This window comes from Melanerpes formicivorus, unplaced genomic scaffold (genome assembly GCF_026170545.1).
Source record: "Melanerpes formicivorus ecotype bairdi unplaced genomic scaffold, bMelFor1.0.p_v2 SCAF_5, whole genome shotgun sequence".
In the NCBI taxonomy this organism is placed as follows: domain Eukaryota; kingdom Metazoa; phylum Chordata; class Aves; order Piciformes; family Picidae; genus Melanerpes; species Melanerpes formicivorus.
Window position 1 is genome coordinate 14,548,997 of NW_027142357.1, and position 19,867 is coordinate 14,568,863.

The 19,867-nt window shown below is 35.8% G+C and overlaps 1 protein-coding gene across 9 annotated transcripts in view; it reads right to left on the reverse strand.

Moving 5' to 3' along the window:
• ADAM23 (ADAM metallopeptidase domain 23) overlaps window positions 1-19,867 on the reverse strand; it is a 74,913-nt gene that overhangs the window by 32,789 nt on the left and 22,257 nt on the right. For 8 of the 9 annotated variants that reach the window (XM_068138347.1, XM_068138344.1, XM_068138349.1 and 5 more), the window contains exons 5-15: window positions 16,817-16,899; window positions 16,015-16,078; window positions 13,945-14,017; window positions 13,403-13,476; window positions 12,421-12,486; window positions 10,544-10,615; window positions 9,033-9,199; window positions 7,654-7,738; window positions 4,950-5,040; window positions 3,430-3,478; window positions 1,161-1,260 (exon numbers count right to left, since the gene is read on the reverse strand). In XM_068138347.1, coding sequence (XP_067994448.1) covers window positions 1,161-1,260; window positions 3,430-3,478; window positions 4,950-5,040; window positions 7,654-7,738; window positions 9,033-9,199; window positions 10,544-10,615; window positions 12,421-12,486; window positions 13,403-13,476; window positions 13,945-14,017; window positions 16,015-16,078; window positions 16,817-16,899 — 924 coding nt within the window. The remainder of the gene's footprint in view (window positions 1-1,160; window positions 1,261-3,429; window positions 3,479-4,949; window positions 5,041-7,653; window positions 7,739-9,032; window positions 9,200-10,543; window positions 10,616-12,420; window positions 12,487-13,402; window positions 13,477-13,944; window positions 14,018-16,014; window positions 16,079-16,816; window positions 16,900-19,867) is intronic. The other variant, XM_068138345.1, reaches the window with a different exon arrangement.

The window sequence follows — 19,867 nt, forward strand, 5'->3', positions numbered from 1 at the left end:
GGTTGTGGATATCACCCTCCCTTGGGGTGTTCAAGGCCAGGTGGGATGAAGCCTTGAGCAGCCAAGTCTAGTTGAGAAGCATCTCTGCCCACAGTAGAGAGGTTGGAGTAGACGGTCTCTAAGAACCTTCCGACCCAAGCCATTCTATGATTCTATTGATATCAAGATAATTCAACCATTATCCTGGGAGCATTTTCACAGAAGGAAACCAGATTTTTATTCTGCATAGAGTCAATTCGAGAATTTGTTCATGTTTCCTTGCTGGAGAATTATCATCCAAAAATGAAGCTGTGTTTCTCTCCCCACTTGCTGTTTTCTGTAAGAATTCTTACACTCTTATCCTATAAGCAAAGACTGCCACCCTGGGAAAAAGATTACAAAACACACATAAGCACTTTTTCTTTTTTAAATTAATTGTGTAAAGTGGTGGCCTACCAAAGGATACAGGACAGTAAACAGAACAGCCTAATAGTCTCATGTGGTATTAAATTCTACAACGACAGCAAGTTTGACACTATGATTAAATAGAATATTAATACTTTAGATTGACCTTACTTTGCAAAAAGAGCCACATGGAATATTTTTATACTACTCAGCTTTAGAGGGCTGTCATTGTAACACTGCCTTAGAAAATATTATGACCTTCATAATTTTTAGGGGGGGAAAAAAAGCCATGGCTGGTACAAGGAAATGGTTATAAATTAGGGTTTGCCAGATGTAACGTTTGAAATTAAGTTAACTTTGAGAACAAGCACAAGCAATATCAAATAAGCTATTGATTTCTAATTCCTAGTGTAGTAACTGGCATTCTTTTTAACAATCGCAAGCAAAAAGTCCAAGAATTGAGTGTATGTGGAGCATGCTCTATAACCTCATTTCTGGATTTATCTTCTACTACTTCCAGCTTCGTAAGTAGTGCATTGATGCTGAATAGCGATGCATCTTGCTGTGAAAAATCAACTGCAGTATTTGTCGGTTGCATTCCACTTAAGATTATTTTCAAATGTTATGGAAATAAACAGCCAGCTGATTACAGGGAACCTCAAGAAAATATCCACACAGACATTAGAATAAATCTGAGAAGAGCTAGGTGTTAATGAAATTATTACATTTGCATTACAATGTTTAGCAGAGGTGCTGACTACCAACATATTTATTACCTTTGTTGGTCTGTTGAAAAGACAGGCACCACCCCCACGAAGTAAAAATTCTTTATATTCTGCAATGCTGCATTTGGAGAATTTCCTGGAATGGTATACCCTAAAATGGCAAAGAATTAGCCTAGTAAATGTCTTGCAACACCAAGTTACTGAAAGGGGGTGGAGGGGTCAAAACACTATTTTAATACTGTAAATCCCAGTTTCTAACAACCACTGTCACCTCTGTCATATTTTCAAACAATAAAATCAGAACAAAAAGGTTTAAAATATTTTGCTTTGTTATATTTCTATGATATGGATCTACAGTATATGAAACTGTAGTCTTCTAATCTTCTTAATAGGGTGAAACCACATTATCATAATAGCTGCTATGCACCCTCTTGACTGCATGAGTAATTGTATTCCCCTGGGGGCTATTTCCCTGCAGTTTCAGTTTAAAAGATGGATTACATTTCAGAGCCCCCATTTCATGACAGGGTATTAAAACTGTTCATTAATCTGATCCCATTAATGAGATAATTTTTCAAGTACAAGTAATTGTAGTGTAAGAACAGCTGTATAAAGTCAGACTGAAAATTTACTTTATCCAAAACCCCTTTCAGATTTTGGCCCTGATAACAGGCCTGGGGAACAGAGCACTGTATTACTACTTGCAGAATATTTTTCCAGCCTCCACAAGTTTTCAGCTCAATTTTCAGCTTCTTGGGAAGCCTTATTTTTTCTTGTTTAATACCTTCATTGTATTTTCTCCCAAGAATTTGCCCAAAATCTTTTATCATCTACATGGTGTTATAGCAAGAAGTTTCACAGCTTAATTGCAGACCAGTAAAAGAACAGTTTCCTTCCAGTTTTCTGTCACCTTATTTGCCAGTCTCATTTCATATCTCCAGAGTTCTTACAAATGGAAGTAACAATAATAATTTGCTATTTTGTTCAACATATTACAAACTTCTTTCCTATTTCCTCACACCCATCTTTTTCCCAGCCTGATGAAAACATACTTAATTAGCCATTTATCACAGAGAAATGGTTATTTTAATTATCAATCTGGGAATGCAATCTGGGAATAAGAACTATTCACACTATTAAAGATGAGGTACTCATGCCATGAGGATGTTCTCTATTCCTAGCAGCTCACTGCTACTGAGCTGACATTTCTTCATTGAATTATTCTACATGTAAATGTCATCTGGCACTGACAGAGTTATATGAAAAGGCTTTACACTGCAGCTAATTATTGACTTACAGTCAGTCTTTTCCAAGCTTCTGGTGATTATCATCTGCCCATGGCTTTTTTTCTGTTATTTTATTTACAGCAGAGATTTGTTCCACGACCTCTGTTACTGGTATTTCCATTCAAGATTGATACTTTGATGAGGCCACCATAGGGAGGATGCTATTATCTGTTTTAACCAATACCTTACTTTGAATTCCAGAAGCAAACTTACTGAATAATTTTTTGTTGCATTCATACAGTGGCCAACAATTACAAATCTACAGGAAAGGTGCCAAATAATTCTACTGAAAAAACAATTTCCAAATACCATATGAAGAAACTAAGCTCTTTTTTTCTTACTTGTAACTAGTTTTCTCCATCATTTCTGCAATCAAGCTTCCATGATGAGCAAGAATTCTGACAGGAAGTGATAAGACTCCAAAATCTATGTTTCAGAAGCTATTAATTTCCTAATCAATCAGTATACAGAGTCTTTGCCATTGTGTGAGGCTAGAAGGAAATTAAACCTTGTTTCTTCCCATATAGATGTGCTTCCCCCTCACAATTCACTGACCATTTAGCTAAGGATTGAGAACATCTGCTGAAAGCTTCAGGTTTCTACTTTTATTTACAGAAACAGAGAGATCTGTTCATTCACAATCAGAATTCTTAGGAATGGGGAGCAAAAAATAGTTAAAATTTAGGAGGAAAATAAAAATATCACTTATCAAAACTGAAACATTATACCTTTGCAGCTGCATGTAAAAAACATAAATGGATTTAATGCATAAACACTTTACTTTTCAATTACTGTAAGTATAGGAAAACACTGAATACACTGCATTGCATTTCAATACATAAGATTTAATGAATAACAAACATCCTAAAATGTCAATTGCTGAAAATTTAAATCATTGATCTTTAGGTTTGGATAGTTTGTAGTTTTTCATTTATTAGAACTAAAACATACGGACAAAACGCAATGCATATACACATCGTAATGTAAACTGTGAACTCATGCCAAAGCCCTCAATTACGATACTTAGGACGTACCCTGTTTCCTCCATGATGCAACCACCCCAGGATTCAGTGCAATCACATTCTTCTCAGACAAGACCAAAATACAACAGAAGAGGAAAACAGTTATAAATCTGTTTAAAATAAATTAAATGTACTCAATATAAAAATGGACCCTGACCTATTTTACAAAGATTAAATAATTTTTCATCTGCACAGACTCTAGCCCTAAAGAGGAAATCAAACCCACTTTAAGAGATACTAATATACTTAATACAAACATGGTACCTTTGAATTACCATGTGCACATTTGTAGACTCAACACAAAGTATCAGGCAGGATGATTAAAAATGTTCACATTTCATCCTCCCTAAAATGTTTACAGAACACCCTGAAGTAGAGTTGTTACTCCACTGGCTACACCATGTTTTATCCCTTTTACATTAAATGATTAATATAATCAGCCAGTCAAACATTCATTAGAAAATTAGAATGAAAATGGGTTTACAGTTTACTGAACAGCTATAGCAGGTAAGTCAACAGTGACCAAATACATCAAATAAAATTAAAATATCCAAATATTATAGTTGGTAAAACAGAAGTTACGAATACCCATAAAAATTATCTACCAAAGAAGTAATATTTTCAAGAAGAAAGGTTCTGTATTCTACTTGCTACTACAAATACATCCTGTTTCCCCACAGTTATTCACAAGTTATTTCTGCTCTATCCAGATCTTTTATAAGACCAGTTCTTTCTCTGTGAAGAGTAACCCAATAAGGAAACTAAGCTATCATTATAAAAACCTCTACCTTACAGTTTTAAAATATTTTGATTTTCAAATTACATGTACACTGGTTTACCTGTAAACAAAACCCAATGATTTAGAAAATATTTTAGCAATTTGCAAGTTTATACAATTCAAAAGTAAACATTCATTGTTGCTCAAAACAACATTCCCTAAACTCTTCCCCATTGTTTCCTAATTCACAGATTTCAGAAGTGATTCCATTTTTAAAGGAGAAGTAAAGAGATAATGTAGCCAAATTGCTTATAAAATAAGACTGGAAAAACCCAACAATTTTTTTTAAGCCCCAGAAAAAGCACCCTGCATGTGTTAGTCTAATCTTCTGGCTGGGAAGTGGCATGGAAACAAGTTGAACAAACATTAACCGTGGACTAAATTATAGCTTCTTACTGTTTCTTCAATTATAAATCAGAGGGGTTTGTATTTTAAAAAAATAAATGATAGTTTTGTAGGAATTACAGTTTCAGTATGAAAGATAAGGAGTTGTGAGTTTCATGGCGTTTTTACCTTTGAATGTTGGTTATCAATCTAACCTCCTGACACAGAATATCGAGGTCATTGCAAAATGAGTGCTATACTAGCTCATCTCATTTTGGTTAAATGAAGATTTTGTGCATTTATTTCCAAAAGCAGAAATTCTTGTTCTACCAGAATTAGCAAGTTAGCTACTGTTTTCAGTATTACGCAGGAAGAGTTTACATCTGTAGCTATGGGTGACAAAAAGATAACTCCATGTCCATGTACGTACTTGGTTTCCTTGCAGCTGGCTCCCATTGTATTCCAAGGTTCTGAGCAAGACTTTGTGCTAGTTCCTGTGCCATAGCCAAAGGGAGGCCATACTGCATTTCCAGAGGTGCACAATGAAAAGAAAACAAACAAACAAACAAAAAACAACACAAGAAAATAAAGCGTAAGTTACTGTAATGAACACTACACTGGCTCATTCTGGTTTACCATGTAATTCCTACTTCAGTAATTCTGTATATCTAATCACAATTCTGTGTGCATGTAAGGAAAATAAGCACAATGAAGTACATAATTGTCACAGTTTAGCCCCTGCAAAGTCCCATGCAGCCACACACACACTACCCTCTCCACACTGTCCATTTAGATGAGAAAGAAAATCATGAGAAAAATGCAAAGCCTCCCAGGCTGAGATAAGGAGTTTAATGTAACACCGCAAAAAGATAGAAAACAACAGTAATAACAATAATATTTATGAAATAATATATAAAATTAGTGAGTACATGATTGCCTGTGTCTACCTGATCCTGTCCCACCAAGGACACTTGCTGAAATCACCTGCATGGCCACCTCATCCTTACATAGTGGGTAGTACAGTATCAAATAGATCCTTGGCTGGCTATCTTGGCCGTGGCCCCTCCCAGCTTCTTGTGAAAAAGCAACACCAGACTAGCTGAACCCAAGACATTTTCCACCTGTTACTATATACCATCTACGTCAAAATTAAATCACCTTGCAGTATGTATCAGAATTCTCTATTCTCCTGCATCACCCAACAGATGCACCCAGACCCTCGGGCAAAAGCAATCCTATGGATGAGATTGCCTTTGCCTGAAGCAGGACTAAGCCACAATGTCTTCCCTAATATATTCATGTGCACTATGGGGACTTTATTTCATTCTGCACTACATGAGAGTTTTGACTGCGCAGGACCAGCTCAATTGGCAGATCCTCTGGTGCCAACTAACCAGAAGGCTTTTGGTAAATGTGTCCTAATGTTTGAAGGTCCCACCCCTGTTGCTCTCACTGTAGCTTTTAGCAGACCATTGTAGCATTCAATTTTCCCAGCAGCTGGTGCTGGACAGCGCATGTGGTACACCCATTTAATGCCATGCTCTTTGGACCAGGTGTCTATGAAGCTGTTTCAGAAATGAGTACTGTTGTTTGATTCAATTGTCTTGCCATAAGCCTTGCTTTTCAAGGCCCAGGATAGTGTTCCAGGTGGTGGCATGGCATATGAGATATGTTTCCAGTTATCCAGTGGCTGCTTCCTCCCCTGCAAGCATGAGGCTTCTTGGAAGAATCCTCTTCTGTGATTGTTTTCCCTCACAACTTACGTACTCATCCAGCTAGGAATTAATTGGATTTTGCATCCCCTTTCTTCATGTTCTCTACATGGTCACATAAGTAAAACCGCAGGGTACTCCACGGAGTGTACCTTCCACATTCTTCCTCCTGGGCAGGGGTGTGCTTGTTCCTAACAGCTGTACAGGTGGGGAGCAGGACATGTCCTCTTTGAATTATGGAACTCTTAGGACAGTTCCTCCACAGCTGAAGCACAAATCCATAGAGAGGAAGAGAGACTTCCCTCATATTAAAGAGTTGGACAGCCAATTCATTCACCGTTTGCCTTTGCCTGTCTTTCCAGGATACTACTGCCAATGAGCTGGCATATGAAGGTGGTGTACTTCATAGATACTTCTGCCACATGGGTGGTATGCATTGGGCGTCATCTGGATTTCTAGGTAACTGCTTGTCATTCTGACTGCTGTAAACCACCTCCAGCACAGCTAATTCCCTCAGGTACTGGATATCTCTCTCCATGGTGGTCCATTTACCTGGGTGATATGGTAACATCTTCCTTGAAGGGGCACCTATCTTTCATACCCAATAGAAGTCACCTCCAGAGGCTGCGGACTTGTGTTTGTATTCCAATCACCTTTTCAATGCCTTCTTCTCTACACAGTGATCCCAACTGCTTGGCACCACTGCGCTCTAATTCCAAAATATTTGGTTCATTTTCCCATCATCAGAGGAGCCAGGCGATTATGTTCTGGCCTGGATGGCAGCTGAAAATCTTTTGCATTTATTCAAGCTCACTCAGGGATAGGGATCATGATTACCTGTGGACCCTCCCAGCTTCTTGTAAAAAAATTAACCCTATCCTTCCCTCTTAGCGTGAGGGAATCTCTGTCTACTGGTTAACCTAAGGAAAAGAGTCCAAGATACATGTAATACAGTTTTGTATAGTATGATTAACTCATGTTCAAACAGGAGATTTTCATCTTCGATTTAACTGAAGAAAAAAAAAAACATTTATAATCAATACACAGGGAACAAATTTGTTCAGTGCTAATGTTAAAAAAATTAGTAAGAAGTAGATGTCATTAATGCCTCTGATGATCAAGCCTCTAATAGTAAGAAGACCCAAAAGGATGCTCAGTGCTGCATTTCAAATAATCCTGTCTGAGATTTAAGCCCATTGAAGGTATTTATTAAGAGAATAATGCAGACAGAAGGAATGCTTTTATAAAGAAAAGCACAGTCAGATGTAGTTTAATGATGACAGAAGGAAGTTGTCTGTGAGAGTCCTAGCTTTTTAATACGTAAGTTATCTTTAAAGCCCTGAATACTGGAACAAATTAACTCTGAGGTTACAATGTACAGTTTCTATTTTATTTCACTTTAGTTGTGAAGAAAAAAATTACCTCATTCACTCCTACTCCTCTGGTCACAGAGCAAACCCCTCCAAAGTAACTCAAGCTACTCCTTTTGTAATGAAACGTCACATTCCTTACAAACAGATAGAGAAAATATTACACATTGAGATTGGGCACCAAGAACTTATTGAATGATCAACACTTTCACACATACTATGGTTTATGAACTTTCAAACTGCACTTAACTATACTAAATGCTTTAAGCTAGATGCTTTATAATGAACAAAACGATGGAAAGCACTGAGGTTGGCAGACACTTCTGGAAATGGTCTAATTCAATCCCCTTACTCCAAGATGGCTCAGCTGCAGCAGGCTGCTCAGGGCTTTTGATTGCCTCCAAGCAATGACACTCCACAGACTCCCTGGGCAAATCTGTTCCAGCAGCTGAACACTTTTACAGTGAAAAGGTTTTTTTTCCCCTATGTTTAAATGGAATCTCCTGTATTTCAATTTGTATTTGGTGCAACTTTGGTGCACCACTGAGAAATGCCTGTTTGCCTATTGGCAAGCTCTTTAGCAAGTGACAGGATACATACATAAAAGTAATTAAGAGTGCACATCAGCAGCACTTAGCACATGTTATGAAAAACACAATTAGCATTGTGTTGCAATGCCTGTATTAAGGCAGTACAGATATGACAGAGGCTGGAGGAAATTCTTTATATCCCATTTTTATTTTCCTCTGCAGAAGATGAATAATAGGAGAAACCCATGGAAAGCATTTGTCACTTCCTCCTCATAGGATGTCACACTGCTAGAAGTTTTAAGATCTTTATGCTGCACAAGGGAACACACTCTACCATCTTTTTGTTTACGGTATAAAGTAGAAAAACAACTGTTGTTGTGCTTAATGATACAAGTAGAATTTCCCCTCTAAATGCATTTTGTCTCAGAAAACAATTAATTACAGCTCTAAATGAGGAATCCTTCCATTAACAAATCATTACTGCAGCTACATGTGTTAATTAATACAGTAACTGGAATACTTTTGTTGCAACACATAATACTGTCAGCTCTGCCCTCTCCTGCTCTTCATAGGAAAAGCAGTACATTACACACCTGATTAGCAAAACCAGGTATCCTTGAGGGCTCACCAGAAGACATTTAAAGTGACACTATCTCCAGGTTGCAAAATAATCTAATTTCATTATAGGTATGTATCAACATGACCATGCTATATACTACATCTATTACAAATACATTAACGTGGTAAAAGAAAAGATTAAGCTTTCTAAGGAAGGCAGATGTTGATTGATTTAGTGATTACCAAGCAAAAAAGTAAGCAAGGAGAGACAGATAGACCAAGGCAGTAGACAGAAAAATGTATAAAAGGGTAAAAGTCTAAACCACTGTATCATGGTACATACGATAACAGGTGTACAGCATCAGCATGCTGTTTGATGTAGTGCTGCCGATATTTGGAGAAATCATGAAGCATCTGCAGAGGATCAGGGTGAATATTAATACGATCTTTGTCTGTCCAAGTTTCCACAGCAACAAGAACCACCCTAGTGTTCAGCTGTTCCTTGTATATCTGAGGGCAGAGACAGGACAGGCACAGGAGTAGAACACTGGGTCAAACATGCAGTTAGCCAGTAAGAGTAAAGCGGAAGGACAAGAGGGATAAAGCAGGAGGAAAACATGGGGAAACAGTTAGCTAGAACCTTCAATTTTACTGTTTAGACGACAAAAAAACTCAACTCGCTGTTCTGGTTTTTTCTGAGCTACTCTCTTTTCTTTCTTTGGCAAAGAAATGTAAAGGTGCACCAAGTGATCTCAAAGAAACAAGAAAGAAAGATCTCAATGACAAATAATAGTCAAACTCTTGAGAGGAAATAATTTCTCAGTTCTCCAATATATCCAAAATTTAATTTACATAGTGCTCGATTTTCATTTATAGTATGACCACTTATTTTTCACACTATTTGCGTAAAATTAAGTAATAATATTAAGTTTTCTATTAATGATGTCACTTTAGCAATAGACAAATGATGATCTGGCCCTGATAATTACAAAACCGCTTTAAAACACCTACTTTCATTTTGGGCATGATACTTGATTCTGAATTAAAATTTCTAGTCTCTTTAGATTCAAGTCACAAAATGCCTAATTTTATTAACTAGGACTATTCAGAAGTTGCAAATATGCAAAGGATGCCATTTGTTATTTGCAATAGATGACCAGACAATCAAAAGTCTTACACGGGGCATGAAGAACACTGATCATGCTTACTTATAATTTAAAAGTGCTGGATAATTAATACATTGGCTGCCTAATACATGAAACACACAAATGGCAAGTTATTTGCTCACTTCCATAAGCAAAAAATCCCAAAACCTTTGCGAAATTATACCTACAATACACAACATGAATTATTCTGTATGAAATTAGTCTAAACTTAGTCACATCTGCAAGTATGGTACTTGTTGGTGCCACATATTTACAATGCAATCATGTACTACAGTGGGATTTTGTTTAAGTTACAAATACAGGAGAGCTTTTATTCACACTCTTTTTCATCCACTATATACATGTATCCTTTGTGAACTGTACTTGCAGCTTCAATCACTTCTGGTTAAATTTGTTTTACAAATCTAAACAATTAAATCTCCTTCTTAAGTAGTGGCAGATACTGAAGTTGCCTTCAAGTTTGCAATCTCCCCTTGTCAAGGGCAAACTCTGGCAGTTCACGCTTTAAGAAAAATGCCAAAGATAATTTTATTGTTTCTTTGACATTCACCCCAAGTTGAGTTTTAAAATGTAATTTTTACAGTGGCTTATTATTTTTTATCCTGGTATGTGCTAATATTAACTTTTTTAATACAGTGCTAAACTAACAAGTCATTGACAGCTTTTCAAAGGAAACATTGATACTTACAGCATCTACAAGGTTTACCACAGACTTTGCAAAATTGTTTGTGTATGCATTTGAAGAACGGTGCTTTTTGAACTACAAAGAAAAAAAAAAAGTAGAACACAGTGAGAATTTAAATATTTATTACTAATTCTTTATTTTTACAGCAAGAAAGGAAAATTGATATTTAAACAAAGAGTAAGGAAAAAACTCCAAAAGCTTTTCAGACCACAGCCTATATCTCACATAGGAACCACAATACTAGAACAAAAAAATGGGGGGAAAAGAAGGTTTTAATCCAACCCCAAACTTTCCCAGAAGGGGAAAAGTAAAATAATATGCTTTGGAAAATATTCTTTGTTTTCATGGAAGTATTTAAATGTCAAAATCAATAGAAGCTTCTAGACTAAAAATTAGGCTAAGTCAGTAAAAAGTGCAACACCGTAATTAAATACATTTAACTGTGTCTCTGGTGTTAAGGAAAGGAAAATTCTGTGAAAATACATAGTATTAACTATTTAACAACACAAGGGCCAAAATGGTTTAAGACACTTTTTCCAACACTGACTCCTGCTGCAGGAGAGATCTGCCCTCTACTGGAAAGCAAAAATTTTAAAAGTACATTTAGTGAGCTCGATCGGCAGGCTTTAACTCAACTGTGAATTCTTCCTTAAGAATATCCATTTTATTACCTGAGAATAATTGTTATTTGCCTCTGGGTCACTGACAATGCTGAAGAAAAAAGTCTTCAGTGCTTGTGGTCTAAAATTCTAAAAAATAAAGCCTGAAAGAAGACAACAGCTAGTGGCACCTATGGGTAGGGAACATGATGGTTGTCTTTTAAGCATGTCTGTAATACCCAAGGCCAGAAGAAACAGCCACAGAAGTATCATCTCTTCAAAAGGAAGACCAAGTACAGACCTCAAACAAGGCAAGACATCCATAACTTCTTACTGTGCTCTACAACTAACTGTGCCTAAACAACTAACACAAGAGCACTTTCAGAATAGTTTCCTACCAGGTGGCTTCACAAGTGAAAACAGCTGGAGAAATTTCTGTTCTGCTCTTCCCATCCATTCAAATTTCCCCCACATTGCTGAATTGGCATAGATTAAATACACATTATTTTTGCCTGGACTATTTCTATGCTTCAGTACACAGAGGAGGGAAGGTTGCAGTATCTGTCTATTCAGCACTGGAACAAGTGCAAAATGCTGCATCCTGTTCTGGTATCTGCTATTTCTGGCTCTTTAAAATTCTCCTTCACTGTTGACAAAAGAGCCCACAGCAATGTAAAGCATAAGGAAAGCATTCAGTAAAGACATACCAAGGAGCGCTTACAGAAAAACAGAAATTTATTTCATTTGCACATAAAGTAAGTAAAAACTGTTTTATCAACAGAATTTGATTTTTAAAAAGGCCTTGCTCACACCGTAACAATGTCATGCTAAGACTTAATTCTTATGTGTCCCTTCAGCAATGAGGAGCTGAGAAAGCCAAGTGAGACAAGGGCTCAGAATAAGGCACAATCAAGTTGGTATTAGAGTAACTCAGTCAGTTGCAGCATATTCTTTGTTACTAGAAAACTTTTAAACTGACACTGAGTATTATAACAGATATGTTCTAGTTAAAACACAGCTATCGGTTTCAGGTTTGTGATGCTTTCCAAAAAGGGTCTATAAAACAGTTGTTAGATTTGAAAACTTATTAGCCCTCATGTCTCTCTCTCGATGTTTTATAAGAGTAATATGTGGACACTTTGATAGGCTTACTTGGGGTAATTAGTGAAAGCAGTAACATTTAAATAACAATGTCACTTGGTCTCATTTGGTTTAAGTCATGCATTTGTCAACCTACAAATTATAATCAAAAGGAAGATGACTACCAACCGATGTACTTACCATTTTATGATCATTGACTATCATGAGCTCCAGGTATTTCATTTCTTCAAAGATACCACGAGATACCTGATGGATTGAAGAAATTCTTTGAGAAATCATGAAAATGTAGTGATTTTTTTAAATAGCTGCAGCTGATTTAATAGGAGTATCCACAAATATTATTTAGGATGTGTATACGTGTGAAAACTGGTTCATTCAATTAGGGTTAATAATCACAGCTCCAGTAACATAGTGAGTTATGATAGAATCTAACTTAGAATCTGAGTCACATCAACAAGAGTATTTAGAGTCAATTCTTATGGTTCAGCACAGAAGTCACCACTACTTCCCTTCTCCCTTATTTCCACAAAGACAAAAATCTCAAGAACTAAAATTTCTTGTACTATTCACCACTGATTTAATGAGGAACTTATTACTAAATATAGATAAGCCCTCAAAAATATGCCATGGACAATGCAACTCAGTGAAGAAATATAGAAAAGTCTTCCTTAACTCAATTATTCCCCTGATACACATGCATGTGCAGATCATGAGGACTGTTCACTTCTGTTCTCTCAATAACCCAGTTCTAGGTGCATTCATTTGGCTTTTTAATTTAATCCTTCCATTTAACAAGCCAAATGAAAATAAAGTCAGTTATCTATGAAGAAGCAAAATTTATTCAAAATTATTCTTTACCTTCAAGCAGACTGAAAACATAAAATTCTAAACACATTTTCACTAATAAGCTTCCATTTAATTGATGTATGGTATTGCTGTAATTTTAGGAAATTTATCCAGTGTTCTCCAAATATTGTGTTTTGGAACAATAATCTTGTTTTATCATTCAGTAAGTGTATTGTGTGATAACATTAATGTTTTCTAAACAATACTATAGTTTTCTAACGCCTATGTTCTCTCAACATTAAAAAAAATCTGGAAATTAGTGGTATTGAGATTGTTTTTATAAAAGGTCTTAACACACAGTTACAAATCTACTCACTGCTCTCTTTCTTCTCTTTCTCCTCAGCCACTGTAGTTCAGACAGAAAGGGCCATTCAGAACTAGATTCAGTCTCTGCACAAATTACAATTTAAGAATTTCATGGCATTATTTTAAACTACTTATGTACACTGTCCAAACCAAAAGTAGATTCAGATCACCAAAACTAGAAGAACTGCTGCTGACATGCTTTTTAAAATACACAAAATATCTCATACCAAAACTCAATTAATTTAGAAATCTGAAGTTAGAATTAAAGCATGCAAGCTGGTCTTTGAATGTACGTTTTCTTTCTTGTGTCATCAATAGCATCAATATCACTGATTAAATGACTTGAAGAAGAAAGCTGAAAATGGGTCTTCAAGGGTAGAATCTTTCAGCTGCTTGTTATCAACTCTAAATTCTATTGCAATAATTGTGGAACAAAAAGAAGTCATTTTTTTCTAAATAATCCACTATTTTACAAAGACTATTAGCCTAACATTAACATTTTTCAAATTGTATATACAATTATTTCCAACACTGAAAAATTCATAAGCATACCAAGGTCTTGCAAATGCTTGGAGGCTTGCATTCCATAAGTTCTTCGGATGATATGTGGCCTACTTTTACTTTCCTGATAAGAAAAATAGTTGACATTTTCTTCTAATTAATGATGTCAAGTGAAAAACGAGGCATTTCTTTCAGTACCAATTTGTCATACTATTAATCTGAAGCAATCTATTTGCAAATCATGGATTCACTCTGCTTCAGCACATTTACCAGCCTGCAAAACTGAAGTATCATAGATCTGAGATTACTTTAAATAAGTCCTTTAAAAAAGTGTTACAGAGCACAGACCACTTGTTCCAAGAAATCAAATTATAGTATGTATCTAGTTGAAAGCCTCTTCCCACGGATAAAAATCAAACACTACTATTAATGGAAAAACTGTATCTTTCTAATTGCAGCAGAAGGCAAGAAACCAATCACTTAAAACTGCACTTTAAAAAGAGGAGGTTTTAATGCATATGTTCTTTAGAAGTCTGGTGTGCCCTGAATTATCACATTTTGGCATCTGCTCTAGAAAACTACCTTTTCTTCCCTAAAACTACCTTTTCTTCCCTAATACCTCCGCTGCAGAAATTGCCACAACAAGCAATTCTTTTCAAAGCATAAGGTGTTGCTGTTCTGTAACTTCTGTAAGAAATACGTAACACAGTGAAGGAAAACACTGCATATTTTTGCTGGGTTTTGCCAGGGGGGAGGTGGGAAATAGGAAAAAAAGATTTATATATTATCTAATAGAGTTAAGATTAATCAAACTTAGTAATCTACATGCTGAAGGTTATATCCAAGATATGTATCTCACACAGTACAATAAAAAAATGTCTCTGAAACCTCTCTGTAGCTGCATTATTTTCATCTTCATGAATTTTGAAAAAAACACTCATCTGTCATCCTATCATTTAGAATTCCACTTGGATCTTGAACAGTTTGGGTAGATGGTATCTCACTTTAGTAACTAGAACTTTTGCTCTGCTTCCAAGTTTTACACAGAGAGAGAGATTAGAGTGTCCTTTGCTCACCCAAGAAAGAAAATGGTTTAGTCAAATTCCCCTCTACTTACTACACGGGTACCAGTGTAAAAATGCAATTTCCCTGAATTTACTGTATCTGTGCTGTCAGTTTTCAGCCTTAAAACCTTAATGAATATGTGCTATGTCAAAATGCATTATACAGCTTAACACATGACATGTTCCTGAGGAGACTGAGAAACCTTTTTGGATGTAATATTTTCCTGTGTCTCTACAGTTTTATTTACAACCGAATAACTGACCATCTGAACAATATTAATTCCTCTGAATGCTGATCCAATTTCTTTGAACGTGTCAGGAGTCAAACATTTTGCAGATCTGTCTTTAAACTGTAAGATCAGATTTACAGTCACTAAAATGTATCACTTCTGCAGCATTACATAATCTATCATTTATTGCTAAGCACTAGATCAAGACAAGCTTGAGAGTCAGGATACAACATCTGGACTATATACAGACCAAGTGGGATACAAACTTCAAGAATTATGTCTCTCAATGCTGGAGAATCATTTCAATGAAAATCACTCAAATCTTTGAAAAATCCAGGAGGCAGAAATTTACCCGAGTTTAATGTCATATACGAATTTGAGTCAGTTCTATTAACAGTTACACTTTTAGGAACTGCTGTCTTTAAGCAATTTGTGGAAACACGGCAGGACAAGAACAATCTGATCCAACTGGAGATGGATGAATAAATGACTTCCAGAGATCCTTTCTATAAATTTATAAATCCTTTAAAGTACTAGAGTAAATTGATAAACACTTTTTGACTTTCCTATGGAAACAGTCTTACTAGCCTACTCTCAACACCTGAAAGATTGACAGTAACCAGGAGAAGAAAGATTAAAGTGGAGAAAAAATATTTCTTGCCTTAAATAAATTCCAAAGAAGTGTTTTAAAATACTTCCAATTTTTTTTTTTTTTTATATAAATGCATGAAAGAAGTCACCCATTTAATGGTTTATTCTAATACTTCTATTTGCTATTCCTTGAAAACACTATTTTTCAAACCAAATAAATTAGATAAAAAACTTACTGCACTGTGGGTCAGATCCACTGGCTCTATCAAGTACAAGTAAGTACTATCTTCAAACATGCCACTAGAACGTGGAGAATAAGAAGTGATATTATGATTAATGTCAATCAATAGGACTTGAGGATATGATTCTTGACTAGAGAAAAACCAAACTTAGGGAGGAAAAATTGATCAATACCAAAATTAATTCCATATATGTCCATTATTGTTGCATGTGCCTAATGCTAAGATTATTTTTTTTAGGAGATCAGACACATTTTAATGATCTAACACTGAATGTAATGGCAATGTAAAGATAAAGCACCAAAAGGAATACAGATTTGACCTTGGAAAAAAGGACATCCCAAGACACACATTAGTGTGCAGAATATAATCAACAGCTGAGTTGCACTTAACAGTGACTAATCCAAGTAAGGACTAATTTATTACTCTTTTTACTTCTACAATCTAACTTAAAAAACATTTTTCTAATGGCTGACAGAATCACAGATCAATACCAAGCAGATGAACTGCTGAATTACAATTCTTGTTTATCCTTTACCATTTTTCATCTGGTGAAATATTTATTTACACTTGCCATATTCAAAGGTTTCACAAGAGAATTAAAATACTTTAATCCAAATTATATTTAAAAGGGGTGGGGGGGGGAAGCTAGTGGATTGGCATAGCTGGTACAAACATTTCAAAGCATCCAAAATTTTTGCGCCTGCAGTGTTTCTGTGTTTCTTACTTATCAAGAGATAAGATTCAAAAGAAATAATTAGTTAATAGCCTTGTTTTAGAAATGATAACACACACTTACTGAAGTCCATTGCAAGTTGAAAGAGCAACTTTGGAATTCTTGATACCTCTGATACTTCCATGGTAGTAGCAGTGCTCTCCACCCTAACATTTAAAATAAACAGTCATACACACAAAATTACCTTGATTTAATGTCTTTTGCGTAAAGCAAAGGCAAAAAAAAATATCCATAGCACCTTGCGTTAGATAAAATTTCAGAGAAAGCAGTGATTGTTAAATACCAGTAACTAGCCCTAATGGTTATGAAAGAAAAACTGTGCCCAGTAAAGATTAATTTCTGTAAGTCTTCAAGAAATAATGTGGGTTATTCTTTTGCTGAAGTCACAGCGTTCGTCATCTTTTCTAAAGCACAGTTCTTTGTGCAAACTGATTCTGTGAAAATGTTATGCAATGCAGGTAACATTAACATTGAAGTATTCCTTAATGCTTTCCAGGTCTGTTAAAATTACAAGTGATACCTTGTTTATCAATCAGCTGGAATGCACTTGGCTTAGATCTGGATTCTACCAATTTTGTCTCACTAAAAATTTATCAATGAAAATGTTACATAATTAGGACTGCAGGTACCAATTCCACTAATGATGAATGAGCCACAATGTGAATCCTGTTTAGCAACACTGAAGTGTACAGATGTCTTTTCACTTTATATATCAAAAGGGTAATGAAGTAACTATTCAATACACAGGTGAATTTTTCTCATTCTCTAAAGAAGTCAGTAATTATGTTTTAGACAAGCTCCCACCTTTTATTTAAAAACTAGTAACATTTGCATTACCTGCAAGTGTTTAAACATTAAAGGTTTTTAAAAAAACCCACAAAATAAGGCAAACTACATCCAACCTGCAATTCAAAACCTCAGTTCTCAGAGGTGTTAATAATACAAAGTTAAGGAACACCCTGCTGAATACTGCAATGCAGAATTTGAACCACCAGGTGATCCAAGAATTAGGCTGAAAAGAGGTAGTACAAAATGTGCTACCCAACGGGCAAGCAGTGAAGGTCTGTGTATAGTCTTCCACTTCTCCATAAGAATGTTAGGGAAGTTGCAATGCCTGTATGTATGGGGGTGAACAGGACAAAGCGGGGGACCAAAATACCACAGAGATAAGCTGTGATCCAGAAAAGCCTTGCTCTGACACCAACTAAACTCCAGTGAATGCTACATGCTTTCCTCTGAATTAAAAGTGCGGGTTCCCTGGATCTGTCTGGTTTTGATCAGAGGAAGAGCTAAGCTGATCTCTCTTCTGCAGCAACTAGATTCCCTTAAAGTGAATAGAGAACTTCAGGCATGCTCAGAACACCTAAAATAACACAAATCCTCACAAAACAGATTTGCAGTGGCTTTCTATTCAAAATATTGAAATACATGTCAATGCCCCTCTGTGGCTAATAACTGCAGCACTCATCCCTCCCAACTGCTCAATAATTTCCTAGGTCACCTGGAGGAGAGTCAACTTGCATCTCCCAGCTTCTAAAAGTATGCTCTAACTCCAAAGTTACTGACTGCTTTGAGTCAAAGCACCCTACATGAATCAAGCTAAAGAAGTCTCATTTTTTAGAAAACACAAAAACTTACTGAGCCACAAACCAGGAGCATGATTCTGTACCCCAGAGGCTAAAAAGCTTCTGGGAGAAGGTTTTGAAAGCAAGCTACAATAAATTAATTACTAATATGAGAAATTCAGAAATAACTGTTTTGCCAAAGCAGCATCTACTCACATACAGTAATTACCAATGTTAAAATAATTTCTGGATGCATTCCTTCTGCAATTATTATAACTCAAGGGAGTACCAAAAATGTAAATGCTTTTTAAGTACGCACAGCATTATTTCCATTTTGCATCTTAGTTAATGAGTTATTCAGATTGTGAATGAAATTCCTCTCACACTGTTGTGTGTAATTAAATCAAAGTACTACAAAGAAAGTGATTATTACATATTTACCTTTCCATCAGTGAGATGTATAAACCATGCTTTGGAACAACCAAATCATGATTCCCTTTCTCACACAACTATCTTTTCAAGATATTTAGGTCTAAAAGGAGTAAGATACTTCAAAGGACCAGAATACAGTCCTTATTTGATCTTCACAAATGGTGTGTATAACTTCTGAGCCCATAAATAAAGCCTTTTACAGATTAATGTGACCTCGGGAGCTCTATTACTGTTTCTAAATAAATCAATTCTGAAAGTATCCCCTAGGAACTCTGTCTCAAGTTACTGCAGCATGCAAAGGTAGTCCATTTGCTGAGCCAAAGGTTCTACTATAATTTTCCAGTCACATCCATGATTCAGCAACTGCAGTGCTCAGTGCTAGTGCTGCAGCTCACAATTGCATGAGCTTGTCAAAATGCCAGAGGGAATTGTTTTCTTGCATCATTTACCATTTCTGCCTATTCTGCAGAGTACTGAATCTTAATGGAAAAAACTTCTCTCAATATGTTACATGGAACTATTTTTCTTCTTCAGTGGAACAAAACAAAACTGCATATTGCAATAATTATGTTGCAATGCAATTGTTTTATTTTTCCCTAATCTGTGATATGTTTTTGTTTAAGATTGTCTATAACAAAGGCAAAACAATAAACTAGATAGTCCTGACTTGCTGAAGCCATTAATGCAACATGAATGCTTCCTTTCCTCCACTCTAGATATATTTCACATGCAATATGCTCACAATATTTCAGCATTCATACTAAGTATGACAAAAGTCCTTCCCTGAAGATGTAGTTCATAACACTCTCAGGAACCTGCCAGTCCTCATTTTGCTACTAGAACAAATGAAAAGACTGATCTGCTTCCCTTAGTCAGGGCTGAACTGTCTTACGTAACTTCAATGTCTTTGTCTTTGGATCAATGGCCTATGGCACTGACTTCCATGTGGGAGCTAGTGTGACAAGTCTAACTAATTGGATGCCAAGCAATAAATTGTTTTTGTAGTAAGTGAAACCTTAGCCTCTGGAGTTAACTCTGTATAAATCTTGCCAAAAGTCACTTCAAATTGTTGTTTTTTTTCATTTGTTTGAATGTCTTACATCACTATTATCCCTTC